This window comes from Acanthopagrus latus, chromosome 16 (genome assembly GCF_904848185.1).
Source record: "Acanthopagrus latus isolate v.2019 chromosome 16, fAcaLat1.1, whole genome shotgun sequence".
Classification (NCBI taxonomy): domain Eukaryota; kingdom Metazoa; phylum Chordata; class Actinopteri; order Spariformes; family Sparidae; genus Acanthopagrus; species Acanthopagrus latus.
In genome coordinates this window covers 25,457,574-25,473,284 of record NC_051054.1, presented here as the reverse complement: position 1 = coordinate 25,473,284, position 15,711 = coordinate 25,457,574, and the positions used below count along the sequence as shown (strand labels likewise).

The 15,711-nt window shown below is 39.6% G+C and overlaps 1 protein-coding gene across 3 annotated transcripts in view; it reads right to left on the bottom strand.

Annotated features, from left to right (window-relative positions):
- gphna (gephyrin a) overlaps positions 1–15,711 on the bottom strand; it is a 79,423-nt gene continuing 63,712 nt past the window's right edge. For all 3 annotated transcript variants that reach the window (XM_037125507.1, XM_037125506.1, XM_037125508.1), the window contains 13 exons: positions 14,849–14,941; positions 13,886–13,941; positions 12,301–12,420; positions 12,102–12,160; positions 11,834–11,987; positions 8,976–9,097; positions 8,537–8,624; positions 8,260–8,333; positions 5,936–6,000; positions 1,966–2,069; positions 925–1,021; positions 333–471; positions 1–225 (listed from right to left, as the gene is read on the bottom strand). In XM_037125507.1, the coding sequence (XP_036981402.1) occupies positions 338–471; positions 925–1,021; positions 1,966–2,069; positions 5,936–6,000; positions 8,260–8,333; positions 8,537–8,624; positions 8,976–9,097; positions 11,834–11,987; positions 12,102–12,160; positions 12,301–12,420; positions 13,886–13,941; positions 14,849–14,941 (1,166 nt within the window). In that variant the 3' untranslated portion in view covers positions 1–225; positions 333–337. The remainder of the gene's footprint in view (positions 226–332; positions 472–924; positions 1,022–1,965; positions 2,070–5,935; positions 6,001–8,259; positions 8,334–8,536; positions 8,625–8,975; positions 9,098–11,833; positions 11,988–12,101; positions 12,161–12,300; positions 12,421–13,885; positions 13,942–14,848; positions 14,942–15,711) is intronic.

The window sequence follows — 15,711 nt, the reverse complement described above, 5'->3', positions numbered from 1 at the left end:
TAAATCTCATATTTATTTTATTTTTTTCTCCATTGAAATACAGTGATCTCTTCAGAGCAGACCAATAAGGATTCAGCCTCTGCTGGCTCCGATTGGCCGTTGCATATGACATCACATCTAATGGTGACCAGGGAGACATGCACCACTTCCTGACCCAGCCCGTTTCCTGTCCAGACAGGAAGTCCTGGCACTGCCATGGTTATAGGTAGTGAATGACACTGAAGTCTGGGGAGAAAATGTTTTGTTATAGTATGATGTGTTTTCTTCTCTCTTTAATATTGGTAAAATATATGTGTAGTGCTCCTGTGAACTTGAAACAGCATGTACAGTACCTGCATCATAGCCGTCCGATCACCATGACATCTACAACTTCTCCCTTATGCAGCTCCACATACTGCTCTGTCTTAGGTGGTAACATCAGCAGACCGTTGGCGCTACGCATTGACATTAGCCTGCTGGATACCTGGTTGCCTTGAGAAAGAGGAACAGAGAGTGTTAATACATCAGCCTGTGTGTGTGGGATGCAAGTTAACCCTATGGGGGTCAGGCTGGCCAAGGAATGGTAAGTCAGGGACTGTTCTGGACTGGATCGGTGCATATGTGTGCATATATGCTGCATCTTTTTTTTATCAAATAATATTTTCAATGTAGTTGCCTGTGTAAATGTTCTTGTGTCTAGCTTGATGAGGACTACAAACTCTCATTATATTGTGCAACCAAGTGCTGTACAAGGACAATCAATTAACCTTGATCCTTTGTTGAATTTGGGGCATGCGTGTAATTTCCACTGCTATTGATTAGTACACTGTTTGGTTGGTCCACCAGTAATTAAGGTTCCATTAGAATAGACACCTCTTTAAAACATTACCCATTTTAAGGAGGATTTTTAGTATTTTATTACTATTTTTTTGATTGTGAGTTAACCTGTGCTTTGTGCCCAGGGCAGTGGCTCCTGGTGATGCCAAGTGAGAATACAGCGGTGGTACTCTGGTCTGGGATCCAGCTTCACGTCACAGGAGAGCTGAAATACAAGCACACTAAATGTTACTGACATATTAATATGGATTGTATACTGTCCAAAACAGAAAAAAGTTTAAGATTTAGATGGAAAAAATCAGTACCATTCTTATGTCCGTATACTAGGGATGAAATGGTGAACAATGGAAATATAACATGTTAATTCATGAGCATTAGGGGTGTTCGTAGGAGGACTTTGTTACTATTAGACGGAGCCAGGATAACATTCCCCCCCGGTCCAGTTGTTCCAAAAAGTTTTTAGTTACTTAATGATACATAAGGTGATGCATTACTGATCCCCCGTGGGGATGATCTCCTTTATAGTGATTATGATTGCTACATCATAGGCAACTGGGCTTAATTAACTTTCAGTTTTCTTTAGTTCTAACTAATTGGAGGGGAGTTGCAGGCTTTTAAACCCTTTGTAGGAGTGTAATTTAGAGTCATTCGGGCCACTTGTGGGTTGTTGACCCAACCAGCCCTCATGTGGGTTGCTAGGGCTAGGTGAGCACAGGTGTGACTGGTTGTTAAGCTGTCTGGGGAGGTAACTCAGTACTGCATTGTAGGTGGGCGTAAGTAGCATTGTTGGCCAACTCCTCTGTTCAAAGACAGTCCTTAAGTTAGACATCGATGGATTATTTTACTCTTTCAAACTATCTGTCTTCTCTGGCCCCCTGATGTGTACATTGTTTTTGATTGTACATTTATCGTGCTGTCTTCATAGTGAGGTCAAACATCCGTTGGAGCTCAGCATATTTCTCAACGGCATGACAACAAGGTGCGGACTGAAATAGTCATCAATTTGAAGGATTTCTTATAAACTTCACATACCATAATTTCTCTTTAGATTACTTAATAGCTTCTCAATTTAAACTAATGGGTTTGTAATATTTTGTCTGTATGGTATGTGTGCATGCATGCATGCATGCATGCATGTGTGCATTTTACCCTCGCTTTAATAATTGTGGGTCTAGGGTCCAGAATGCCTTGCATCTTCCTCAGAGCAGGAATCACAAACAGGTTACATGTCACAACTGCAGACACTGGGTTACCTAGGAGAAAGAAGAAAAAAAACACTGGTTGCTAGAGTAACTGTACATAGGCATATGTGCTAACCACCAACTCCAGAGTTAGCTAGCTAGTAATACTTGATACAATTGATATTACTGTATACAATGTCTACTATATGTATGCACTCGGGGTTTCAAATTGGCACCCGCCCCTCGCCAAATGCATGTAAAAATATGTTTTGGCGATTAAAATAAATAGGTTACATGCCATTGGCAGGCTGCTGAAATTTGCCAACTTTGCTATATAACTTTCAACATAAATGCCAAAAAATAAAACAGACAGTTTACAGCTACAGCAGATTTACTGATTGCATTTCAAATTTGAAATTTGCACTACACCCTAAGGTTTCTTGAAATTGATTATTATTGTCATTACCGCTATCTGTATAATAAAAGTCACCATTTAAGTTGACTGACAGAAATCCTAGTCATCCTATTCGAAGGCTGCAACAGGCCACTCATCATACTGGGCTGAAGTTAGTTTTAGGTTTGGATATTCAGCGGATATTCATTTGGGTCCAGCCGCAACTTTACTGAAGTTCACCTAGTGTTAGCAGCAGGAGGACGGTTAGCTCACCTCCCAGAGCCTCGCGCTGAATCGTTGGAAACTGATTTAGGGGCCATCATGAAATTACTTTGCATAAATATACTAATATAAAATAATTGCATTTTTTTCAATATCTTCCATGTCATGTGACCCAGTGACTCCAAACCAGAAAAAGATTGTATCAGTAAACTGGACGAATAAGACACAGCTCTTTTTATTGTACTTTAGTGCTTATTCTGTTTTATATGAATATTCATATGCAGAAATTATGATTTTTTTATCAATAGCTTTGATGTCATGTGGCCCACTGACTTCTGAAAAAGATTCTGTTTCCTTAAGAAAATATATAATAACAAAAAAAATAATGGTAAAAAAAGTTCTCTAATGCTCAAGAGGTTAACATATTTTCAAGCAGCAATGTCAGCTTCCACACTATTTTGTCTCATGTCATAGATTCTGACTCTGAAATTCTTATTTTGCTATTGCTAGTCCACGGACTCACAGCACCACTCTACAAAAAAATCTCGGGGGATAACTATTTCTTTCTTACAAAATAGAGGTAAAGAGAGACATAGTGGAACCCTATGTTTTCTTGCTTTTTGTTGTACTTTGCCAATCACACCTATGAGTCGTAGAGAAAGAGGAAATACTACTACTAGTAGGGGCTACCGTCTCAACTTGCAAGTAACTAAGTAAGTATTGTCCCTCTATGTGTCTATGTCAGTAGTTTGTAATTGATTGGCAGGGCTTCCTGTAATTGTAATTGTAATTGATTGGCAGGGCAGAGTGGTGAGTTGTGTTCACTTTACAATAGAAATCTGGCTAAGATAGCGGAGGTTTGATGCCTCGAACTATGTGCTGGGACCCTATTTGTACTGTTGCTGAAGTTTGGTGCTGTTCTGAGCATTATTTGTGGCTTTTTGATGGTGGTCTCTTGGTGGAGGCCCATACTGCAATGTATTATTATCACACAGTCTTTTTCTGAGGTTGCTAAAGCTCGCTGTCTGCAAATGTTATCTCCTGAGGGGGGTCTTACTCGGTGTCACGGTGTGTTAGACCATTGTTTAAATTTACACCAGAATATTCCTTTAATGTTATGGTAATAAGGAACACAGAAGACCTTGTGCTAAGACAACAAGAGTCACTGTCAGCAAAACATGTCTAAGTATATACAGTGGGGCAAATAAGTATTTAGTCAACCACCAATTGTGCAAGTTCTCCTACTTGAAAAGATTAGAGAGGCCTGTAATTGTCAACATGGGTAAACCTCAACCATGAGAGACAGAATGTGGAAAAAAAAACAAACAGAAAATCACATTGTTTGATTTTTAAAGAATTTATTTCCAAATTAGAGTGGAAAATAAGTATTTGGTCAGCTACAAAGAAGCAAGATTTCTGGCTGTCAAAGAGGTCTAACTTCTTCTAATGAGGTCTAACGAGGCTCCACTCCTACCTGTATTAATGGCACCTGTTTTAACTCATTATCGGTATAAAAGACACCTGTCCACAACCTCAGTCAGTCACACTCCAAACTCCACTATGGCCAAGACCAAAGAGCTGTCGAAGGACACCAGAGACAAAATTGTAGACCTGCACCAGGCTGGGAAGACTGAATCTGCAATAGGTAAAACGCTTGGTGTAAAGAAATCAACTGTGGGAGCAATTAGTAGAAAATGGAAGACATACAAGACCACTGATAATCTCCCTCGATCTGGGGCTCCATGCAAGATCTCACCCCGTGGCGTCAAAATGATAACAAGAACGGTGAGCAAAAATCCCAGAACCACACGGGGGGACCTAGTGAATGACCTACAGAGAGCTGGGACCACAGTAACAAAGGCTACTATCAGTAACACAATGCGCCGCCAGGGACTCAAATCCTGCACTGCCAGACGTGTCCCCCTGCTGAAGCCAGTACACGTCCAGGCCCGTCTGCGGTTCGCTAGAGAGCATTTGGATGATCCAGAAGAGGACTGGGAGAATGTGTTATGGTCAGATGAAACCAAAATAGAACTTTTTGGTAGAAACACAGGTTCTCGTGTTTGGAGGAGAAAGAATAATGAATTGCATCCGAAGAACACCATACCCACTGTGAAGCATGGGGGTGGAAACATCATGCTTTGGGGCTGTTTTTCTGCAAAGGGACTAGGACGACTGATCTGTGTAAAGGAAAGAATGAATGGGGCCATGTATCGAGAGATTTTGAGTGAAAATCTCCTTCCATCAGCAAGGGCATTGAAGATGAGACGTGGCTGGGTCTTTCAGCATGACAATGATCCCAAACACACAGCCAGGGCAACAAAGGAGTGGCTTCGTAAGAAGCATTTCAAGGTCCTGGAGTGGCCTAGCCAGTCTCCAGATCTCAACCCCATAGAAAATCTGTGGAGGGAGTTGAAAGTCCGTGTTGCCCAACAACAGCCCCAAAACATCACTGCTCTAGAGGAGATCTGCATGGAGGAATGGGCCAAAATACCAGCAACAGTGTGTGAAAAGCTTGTGAAGAGTTACAGAAAACGTTTGGCCTCCGTTATTGCCAACAAAGGGTACATAACAAAGTATTGAGATGAACTTTTGGTATTGACCAAATACTTATTTTCCACCATGATTTGCAAATAAATTCTTTAAAAATCAAACAATGTGATTTTCTGGGTTTTTTTCCACATTCTGTCTCTCATGGTTGAGGTTTACCCATGTTGACAATTACAGGCCTCTCTAATCTTTTCAAGTGGGAGAAATTGCACAATTAGTGGTTGACTAAATACTTATTTGCCCCACTGTATATGTATAAGGCTGAGCTGCTATTTTCATTATGTCCAATCAGATTGAGGAGAAATTCAAATTACTCTGCTTTACAGAATTTTGAAAATGTCTCCACAACAATAACATACCTGTTATCTGATGTCAAACTGATAGGTATTGGCAGATTGGGAAAATATAGCACTAGAATTCCAGTGTGGTTGACCAATACTGGGCTTTGAGTTCAAGCCTACCAAAAAGTAGGTGCAGGACTTGGCCTGTTTGGTTTCAACTACAATTGGCCTTTATGCCAAGAGAACATGTTTGACTTATATCTCCCAAGAACCCCTTTTACTTGTTTTTACTACAATGTAAATGCAGCATGAAACGAGTTCTAAATTACAGTTAGTGACAAAGGTGACTGAGAGTCAGTGTCATCATGACAGCCGACAAAAACAAGGACCAGGAAAAGTAGCCAGACCATCGGGAATAATAATAATAATATAATAATAAATATAATAATATCAAAAACACAACCCAGTTATCTCAGGCATAAATATATTACCTGGCAGAGCAAAGATGAGTTTTCGTGCTCCATCAATGTCAACTGTAGCAAAGGTAGTAGGAAGACTGAGAAACAAGAAACACATAGATTAAGCATCAGAGACAATAATAGTATCACATACAATCAACATTAGTTGTACAGCAGTAACCTCAGTAAAATCAGTAAAAATTAAAGCTGCAAGTGTGATGAACAGGCCTTCGCAGTCCAAGCGTGTTGGGTCATGCTGCCATCGGGGTGTCCTGCGTAGATGTATTCAGGGCAAGACCCTCTACATGTTTGAGCTATTAGGCAGTAGATGTGGAAGTTATAGTGAGTTGATGGTTTTATGGTGAAGCATCATAATGGACTGCGCCACTAGGCATGACGTAGGTGAAAGCTTTTCATAAGTTTTGTCCACAGATGCTACTTGCAAAGTTTGTTGTAAATTGGTCAAATGGCCTAGGAGGAGTTCGAAAGAGTAAGATTATCATTTTTCAGAGAGCCTTAGTGGCCCATGGGGAAGCAGTCACCTGTCACCTGCGTTTCATGTCATTCGGACAGACCAGTGTGGAGATATGCAACACTTTGTATTGTGAGCAAAATGCACAGGAAGTTATTATTTAATAACTTGAGTACTGTTTGAAATATCAAAATTCTTTAAATAGGGTTAGGCAATGGGAGATATTCTAGTCCGCTCAGCGATGAGCCAGAAAGCTAGCACCATGCTAGTTAATAACATTGTGTACGGTTAACAAACAGTAAATATAATTTGACAGTATGTTTAACAACAATGACTAGCTAGCTAACCAGTCATGTCATTGTCCCAAAATCAATATCAAGATTTTCACAAACAAATAGTCGGCCGTGTGTAACGCTACTGTGAACGGGATGTGAGATCATTCACATTTCAGTAAATTTAGAGGGGAAGTGTACTTTCTGTAGCGTGTGTGTTACAGTCGCCATCCTGTGGTGTTCAGTGGATTAGGCACTGAAGAACTGACGGACTGCAGTGCACTCAAGTGTTGGAAATAAAATACTCACATTTGATACGCCAGCTAGTGCATTAATTTAGAGTGGTGAACAGTCAATTTGACTGGAACTACTTAGTAGATGTCCATATATCAGGGATTAATGGACACCCTGCAGCCAATCAGAATTGAGTATTCCCACAGACCATGGCATAAAATGTAATAATATACTATTATGTATGACATTTTTTTGCTTAAACACACATTCATTTTACATTTATGTACTGATTGACTAACATTTCTATGATATAAATGCAAAATGATGCAAACTTTTTTTTTCATCTTTCAAGTTTTTTAAATTATTTTAATACACAGTCACAGAGATTTGATCATGATTAGATTACAATGTGTCTGTGGTATGAGTTTCTCTTAACTTTAACACATTATTCACATGTAATACTGCTTGACAGATCATTTAAATTTAACTTTTTGTCAAGAGAGTCCACAGATGCTGTGTGCAAAGTTTCGTGGAAATCAGTGAAATCGCCTGGGAGGAGTTCAAAAAGTAGGTCTGCAACATTTGGCGAAAATGGTAGGTGGAAATAGGCATCGCCTATTTCATGAGATTTAGCACAATTCAGTGAATGCATGGATATAAGGATTTGGAGCTTGCAACAAAGTATATGAGTTATTAGCCAAAGCACACTTTCCTTGATTATATCGCCACTTAGTGGTGGAAATTGAGGACAACAATAGATGGTGACATTTTTCGTCACATGTAAGTTTGGTGTTTGGAGTATGTTCAGGCAGTGAAAAATGCAACAGAAAAATGGGACAAAAAAATCGTCATTCGAAAAACAATAGGAACCTTGCAGGTTGAGACCTGCTCGGGACCTAATATAAGAAGAATAATAGTAATGAATAACTATAGTAGTTGCAGTAATAGTGACAGTGGTGCTGATAATAGCACAAGCAGTACTAGAAGCAGTAGCAAAACCTTAGCAGCAATAATAGAAATATAAGAAGTATCGGCAACTGCAGTAATAGTTGTGTGAGCAATAAAAGTTGTAGAAGAAGAAACAATGGTAAGTGTCGTAGTAGTTATAGCAATAGCAGCAGTAGTATGATTTTAGCAGTAGGTGCTGAAGTAGTAGAAGGGACAGCAGCAGAAGTAGGAATAATAGTATTAGTACTTGAGTAGCGACAGTAAGAAATATGGAAACTGTAATGCAGCTTTAGGAAGCTTGAAGAATATGGGCAGTGAATGACTTCATCTTATTTCTCACTAGGGGTCAATAAGAAAATTAGTTTGGTTATAAAATCACATTTCCCCATTTTAGTTCCCCCAGCAAAACTCCCCACCCCTCCCTATCTCACCCTGGCTTCATAAAGACTCGTCCAAAGTGGATCTGAGCATGGAGGTCAATATCCAGCACCTGCTTTAGGTAGTCCTGATGAGACACAGAAACAGACTGATGGAGAACAATAATACTGTAAAACAGAAGCTGATAAAGTTTGAGGAAAAACTGCTTTTATATACGGTTAGATAAGAAAGACAGACCTGTTTCTTTATTCAAAATCAGTACATCAACTCAACAGCTCTGTGAAAAATCTTTAGATTGTTTGAGGAGATGGGTCATAGATGAGTGGTTACCTTCTCTCCCATGGACACACCCCCTGAGGTGATGATGACATCTGCCCGACTGATTCCCTCATGGAGAGCTGACAGCAAGTCATCAGGGCTGCAAACACAGTCATAACACATCAAACCCAGCTATCTGCTCATGGGAGGTGCTACTAAGCTAAAACAGCTGTACAATGTCTGTAGTGGAGCTTTGTCAAGTCTGAGAAAATAATCCGATTGATGCTAAAGTAAATTCATGGGCGATGTGCTGGACTGACTTTGAAAACTACACATTATTAATGAAAAGCTTATGTTACAAACTGTAGATTACATGCGTGTATGCTTTCGAATTTATTTCCTGAATTTATGTTTTTCACCACTCTTAATGAGATGTAGTCTGTGCAACATTTGTATCAACAAACTAAATGTCATCATAGCAGGTTCTTATATAAAGCTAAACGGATCCTACTTGTCTCCGACGATGCCCAGGTTAATGGTGGGATATCCATGTTCCTGGATGGTAGACAGCAAAGTGGAGCGGTTTGAATCTCTTATCTTCCCTGGGTGGAGGTCATCCTCTGGATTCAACAGCTACACAGAGCATACAGAGAAAATTTCAACGGAGCTCTTGATTCAGTAGAAAAGTGATGACATATGAGGAAATGGAAAATAATGGTTGCTATTCTGTCATCGTTCGGTAACCTAAGGGGCCTCAAATGGCTTTACAGTTTATGATACAGATGCAGGCTGTCAGGTAGTTTCCTTTAGAAGGACCTTGAAAAGGGGCCCAGGAAGCTAGCGGAGGTTTGATGTCTCGAACTCAAGTATGTGCTGAGACCCTTTTAGTGTTGTTGCTGAAGTTTGGTGCTGTTGTGCAAAGTTTCGTGAAAATCAGTGAAATTGCCTGGGAGGAGTTTGAAAAGTAGGTTTGAAACATTTGGCGAATTTGCAAAAAAAAAAAAAAAAAAAAAATTCAATTCAGTGAACGTGTGGATATAAGGTTTTTGAATGTGCGACAAAGTGTATAAGCCAAAATGCATTTTCCTTGATTATAGCGCCACCTAGTGGTGGAAATTGAGGACGACAATACATTATGACATTTTTCGTCATGTGTATTACAAGTTTGCTGTTTGGGGTATGTTCAGGCAGTGAAAAATGGGATCATTTGGGATGAAAAACTCATCATTCTAAAAAACAATAGATTTGGAGACACTATGGCCTAAAAATCTACGGGCAGAGTGTACTTTTGCAAGCTATAATTCATGTTTTTAAAATTGTATGCTTTCGAATATACTTCCTGAATTTATGTTTTTCAACACTTTTAATGAAATGTAGTCTGTGCAACACTTGTATCAACAAACTAAATGTCATTATAGCAGAGCGGGTTCTTATATAAAGCTAAACGGATCCTAGTTTCCTTTAGAAGGACCTTGAAAAGGCACCCGGGATGTTAGCGAATGTTTAATACCTCAAATTATGTGCTGAGACCCTATTTGTGCTGCTGCTGCAATTTGGTGCTGTTCTGAGCATTATTTGTGACTTTTTAATGAAAACTATGTAAACTAGCGGTCTGCAGATTTGACCTCTCGGGGGGTCGGCTCGGGCTAAATCTTAATATTTTATTTCCAACGTTGGGTCCAGTCTGTCCAGTCTGTCAGTCCTTCAATGCCTTATCCTCTGAACACGACAGGATGGCGACTTTAACACAGAAGCTGCAGAAACATTTCCACATTTCCCCTCCAAATTTACTGATACTCAAATAATCTCACATCCTGTTCGCTGTTCAACTCTTTACTTAAGGCTGCGGCCACAGTAACGTTACACACGGCCGATCATTTGTTCGTGAAAATTTGGGGACAATGACATGACTGGTCATCTTGCTAGGCTTGTTGTTAAATATACTGTCAAATTATATTTACGGTTTGTCAACCATACACAATGTTATTGACTTTGAATCTTACTAGCATAGCGTTAGCTTTCTGGCTCATCGGTGAGCGGACTAGAATATCTCCCGTTGCCAAGTCGTTTCTATGGTCCATCCTATTTACTTGAGGAGTGAACAATGTGTCTGTTGCATAAGAACCTCACGGGAGGGCAATGATTGTTCCAGGGATTAGTAAAACCCTCAGGAGTTACCAGGGGAACTAAGTTATGGCTTGTGAAAAACTTTATATTTTGATTGTAAAACGCATGAAAATAGAAATTAATCGTCTCAATTTCTTTACTTTGGCAAGTGACCACGGTATAAGCGGGATAATACCCTTTGAGGTGTCTGTAATCAGAAATCAATGGACGACGCCGAGGCCTAAGAGCCGTCTGATGCGCAGCGTTTCCTTGGTAATGCCTGAGACTGATAATAACCTGTTTGACTAATACCTGGAACAATCATTACCCTCCCGAAAATTTCTTATGCAATGGAAATGTTGTTCACTACTCCAGTAAATAGGACGGACCTTAGATACGACTAGGCAATGGGAGATATTCTAGTCCGCTCAGCGATGAGTCTGAAAGCTAATGATATGCAAGCAAGATTCAAAGTCAATAACATTGCGTACGGTTGACAAACAGTAAATATAATTTGACAGTATGTTTAACAACAAGACTAGCTGGCTAACCAGTCATGTCACTGTCCCCAAATCAATATCAAGATTTTCACGAACAAATGATCGGCCGTGTGTAATGTTACTGTGGCTGCAGCCTGAAGTAGAGAGCTGAACAGCGAATGGGATGTGAGATTATTCGCGTATCAGTAAATTTAGAGGGGAAGTGTACTTTCTGCAGCTTGTGTGTTACAGTCACCATCCAAGACTGATGGACTGCAGTGCACTCAGTGTTGGATATAACACATATAACACATTCACATTTGATGCGCCAGCTAGTGCATTAATTTAGAGCGGTGAACGGTCAATTTGACTGAAACTACTTAGTAGGTGTCCTTATATCAGGGATTAATGGACACCCTGCAGCCAATCAGAATCGAGTATTCCCCCAGACCATGGTATATAATGTAATAATAGACTATTAGGTGTGACATTTTTTTTGCTTAAACACACATTCATTTTACATTGATTACAATTTGTCTGTGATGTGAGTTTCTCTCAACTTTAACACATTAATCACATGTAATACTGCTTGACAGATCATTTAATTTTCTGCACACTAACCCACAGACACAGTTTTAAAGCTATTGTTTTGTTATTTCTTTGTTTTTAATGATCAGATGTTCAACTTTTCTCCGTCAAAAAAAACAAAACTCTAATTGCAAAGGAAAAGAAGAAAAGTAGAAAAGCTTGTATGAAGTATTTTTTTCCCTTCTTGTGTATGTACCTCATTTCCTGTGGACATAACAGCCACCACAGGGAACTTGTGCACGCTGACCTCTGTCACTCCCACTGTAGCCAGCAGGCCAATCTCTGAAGGGCCCATATGTGTGCCTTTAGCCAGCACACACTCCCCTCGCCTGATGTCATGACCTATTGGCCTGTTTACACACACAAAGACTTTACAGTCAAAATTAGCTAGTAGCTCTCACATGCAGCTTTGACAGCAATTAGTTTCCACTTAGTTTCTTTAGCGTATTGTGGTTTGGTTTTACCTGATGTCCTGTCCGGGGCGGGCCTGGACCATAATCCTCACCTCGAGCTCCTCTGTGCCCTGAAATAAGACAGACTATCATCACCATACCTGCTAACAAAACACATACTGTCCATACACAGCGGTTATGTAATGCCAACATTGGGCCCATTAACAAGCACAACTGGTCAAACTAGACAGTGTCAAGCTAACATCCTTACATCCTCAGACTCCCGCAGAAGCTCTGTATCTTCCACTTGGACCACAGCGTCGGCTCCACAAGGAATTGGGGCTCCGGTCGTCACCCTCATCACCTGACCTGGCATCACTGTATGGGTGGGCTGCAAACACACACAAACTTATTGAGTTGCAGGGGTGCTTCTAGAGCAATGAATTTAACTGCGCATTTTACTTAAGAAGTCACAGCAGAGCCAAGTATCTACAGTACCAACTGTGTCCAGTACAAAATTTTGATGAAAAAGTTAAAAACAAGATGCAGCAGAAACATTACTGAAGTAGGACTAGTGGTGGTAATAGTCAAAGCTTTAGCAGCAGTAACAGTCATTTTGCTTGGGGATGTAATGTCAGCAGTTACCCTGCTACCTAGTGTCCCTTCAAACATGAAGGAGGTGCTGTAGCTGTGGTGTTTTGCTTCCCCGGAGGCAGCAGGACAGATATCTGTGATAAATGCATTACCTGATATGGAGTGTTACAATTGCAATTCTAAATCAAAAATTTGATCAAGATGAAAATTATAATTAATTAATATTGTAATTCTCACAGTACTTTTTTCCCTCTCAACCCTTGTCGAAACTTGCATGTTCAGTATATTTCTTAAGAACAAAAACAACACCAGCAGCATGTATGAGTTGCCATCCACAAATTGCAAAAAGCCATTTTGCTGGTGAGAAAACTAATGTTGTTTTAGTAAAAAGTGACTCCATTTGTTCAAATTTTAATGGTGAATGCTTGTTATCAAATTGTGTATTACTGAAATCAAACCATAGGGCCTTGGTGTGGTACTATTTCTGACATTTAATTTTACTAAATTAGTAGTGCACCTCCTTGAAAATTTCACGCAACAAATGATAAACCTGTAACTGCAAAAAATAAAATAGGCAAAATGTGGTTTTCTTACTGTGATTACAAAGGAGTCAAGGAGGAGCAGAACTGACCAGTGCAAAGAAATGCCGTCAGACCGCCAAGAGAGCAGGGAGAGCAGAGCCACTAGTGCTGCAGAGTTGGTAATAAATTTAACCTGTACATGAGTTCAAAAAGGGTGCCGTGCAGCATTTTGTATCCATTTTTCTCCGGCACGAATCTACTTCATCCCTGCATGTCGAGGAGTGCAGGGACTTGTCTGGTGAGAGCCGAGTGTCTCTTGGTGTATTATTATCAAACTTCGTTAGAGTGCATTTATCATATGATGCAGATTAATTATTTGAAACACTGTGTTGCAAAAGATAACTGACGGCAGTGATTATTCAATTCAACATCACAACATCTCCCCAGACATAAACTCAACTGCAAAACACACTATATAAATATGGGTGTAGACAACAAGATGATGAAGAAGATCATTACTGTCATGCTTTAGGCTCAGCTGTTTCAGACCTATGGAACCAGTGATGTGACTGGTTGAGAGTACATTTATATACGGTCTACACATAAATGTATTAGTAGAAGTGCTAGAAGTTGTGTTATTAGCAGTGCCAACAGCTGGACTGCTAAAGGTTTTACTAATGGTTCCAGGTTGTGTTATTCAACACACTGAAATTACTGTAGTGTTAATGTATTAGAGCTGACCTGTTGTCCAGCCTGTGATTCCCCCATGATGAAGCGATCTCCTGGGCCATCAGCAGCTGCAGGTCAAGGATAATGATGTTGATCAAGTTATTATGGGAATTAGACCATGACTATTGTTATTTCAGACTAGCAGCAAAGAATACAGCAGGGGGATTTAGTTAAAATTTAAAGAGGTCCAGTTTTCTTCGAACCCAGGTCTGAACCATCATCATGTTTGACTAACAATTCAGTGCCATACTACAGCATACTGAAGGAGCCAAATAATTGTATCAATGTTTGTATGCAGTCAATAACTAATTGTGAAATTACAGTACAGGTATAATTCAAAATTTCAACAATTTTGTCAATTTTCACATTGAGATAAAAGGGATTTAAATATTAATTTCATTATAAATACATATTGAATAAATGTTCTTTACTCATTTCAAGTCAAATAAAGGTAGCATTTTAAAATAAAAAAACATTAGAAAAATGTTGGAAAAATGGAATGGTGTAAGGGCCAGCCACATAGACATATGTAGCTGGAACAATATTATGTTTTCATAATGTAGTTAGTGATAGTAGTCATTTCTGTGCACTTCGGTTCAGATTTGAGTAAAGATTTTTGCTGCTTCGTCTCTTAGTGTCGCTTCACATTGCGGCTTTTAATAATCACCAGGGTTTTGTAACATATGAGACACAGCAGTTTGGAAATGCCTGTTGGAAAAAGGCCATTATTGATTGAAAGCTGTTTTCATTGACCACTTATGTGTTTTGCTGTCCACCTAATAGTGAATTCTGGAATACAGTTTATATACAATATACTGTTCAGAAATTGAGAAACTAAACAGATTTATTTAAATGCAGCCATCAGTCGAGTCAAATTCAATGGATCCTGTTGAACATTAGTATACCCTACATAATGTTTACCTGATGTTATTTGTAATAGATATTCTATGTAATAATAGACATTAGTGGACTCACCTCGTACAGCATAGCCATCTTTAACGGAGGCGGGAAATGGAGGAAGGTTGTCTTTGGCATAGATGTCCTGAGCAAGCACTCGACCCAACCCGTCTAAAGAAATTATTCCGATTTAGTTTAGTGTAAACCACACTTTAACAACAAATGCTCAGATCATACCAACTTCACACATTAAGTACAATGTGTGTGCATTTTTAATTCCAAACTGTCTTAAACCCCATGTGTTCTGTTTTTCTGTGTCCTTAAAATGGCAGTAGACAGAAGGTGTTTTTACAACAAACACAGATTTTACAGTTCACACATACATACAGTCGCAGTCAAAAGTTTACATATACTTGTCAACAAAATGTATATCATGGCAGTCCTGAGTTCCAATGATTTCTACAGCTCTCATTTTTCTGTGATGGAATGAGTGTAACACATACTACTTTGCCACAAAAAACATTCATGAAGTTTGGTTCAATAATGAAGTTATGATGGGTCCTCTGAAAATCTGCTGGCTCAATATACGTACAGTAATACTGATATTCGGTTAAATGTCCCTTGGCCATTTTCACCTCAATTAGGTGCTTCTGATAGCCATCCACGAGCTTCTGGCAGGCCTCTGGCTGAATTTTTAACCAACCATCTTGGTAGAATCGGTGAAGTACAACCAAATTTGTTGGCTTCTTCAGCATAGGCCACATGTTCTTGATGGGTTCAAGTCAGACCATTCCAAAACCTTTATTCTAGCCTGATTTAGCTGTTCCATTACCACTTTTTATGTGTGTTTGGCGTCATTGTCCTGTTGGAACACCCAGCTGCACCCAAGACCAAGGGCGTAAGTTTGGTCTCTCAGCTTTGGTAGGGACACTCGCCCCCCC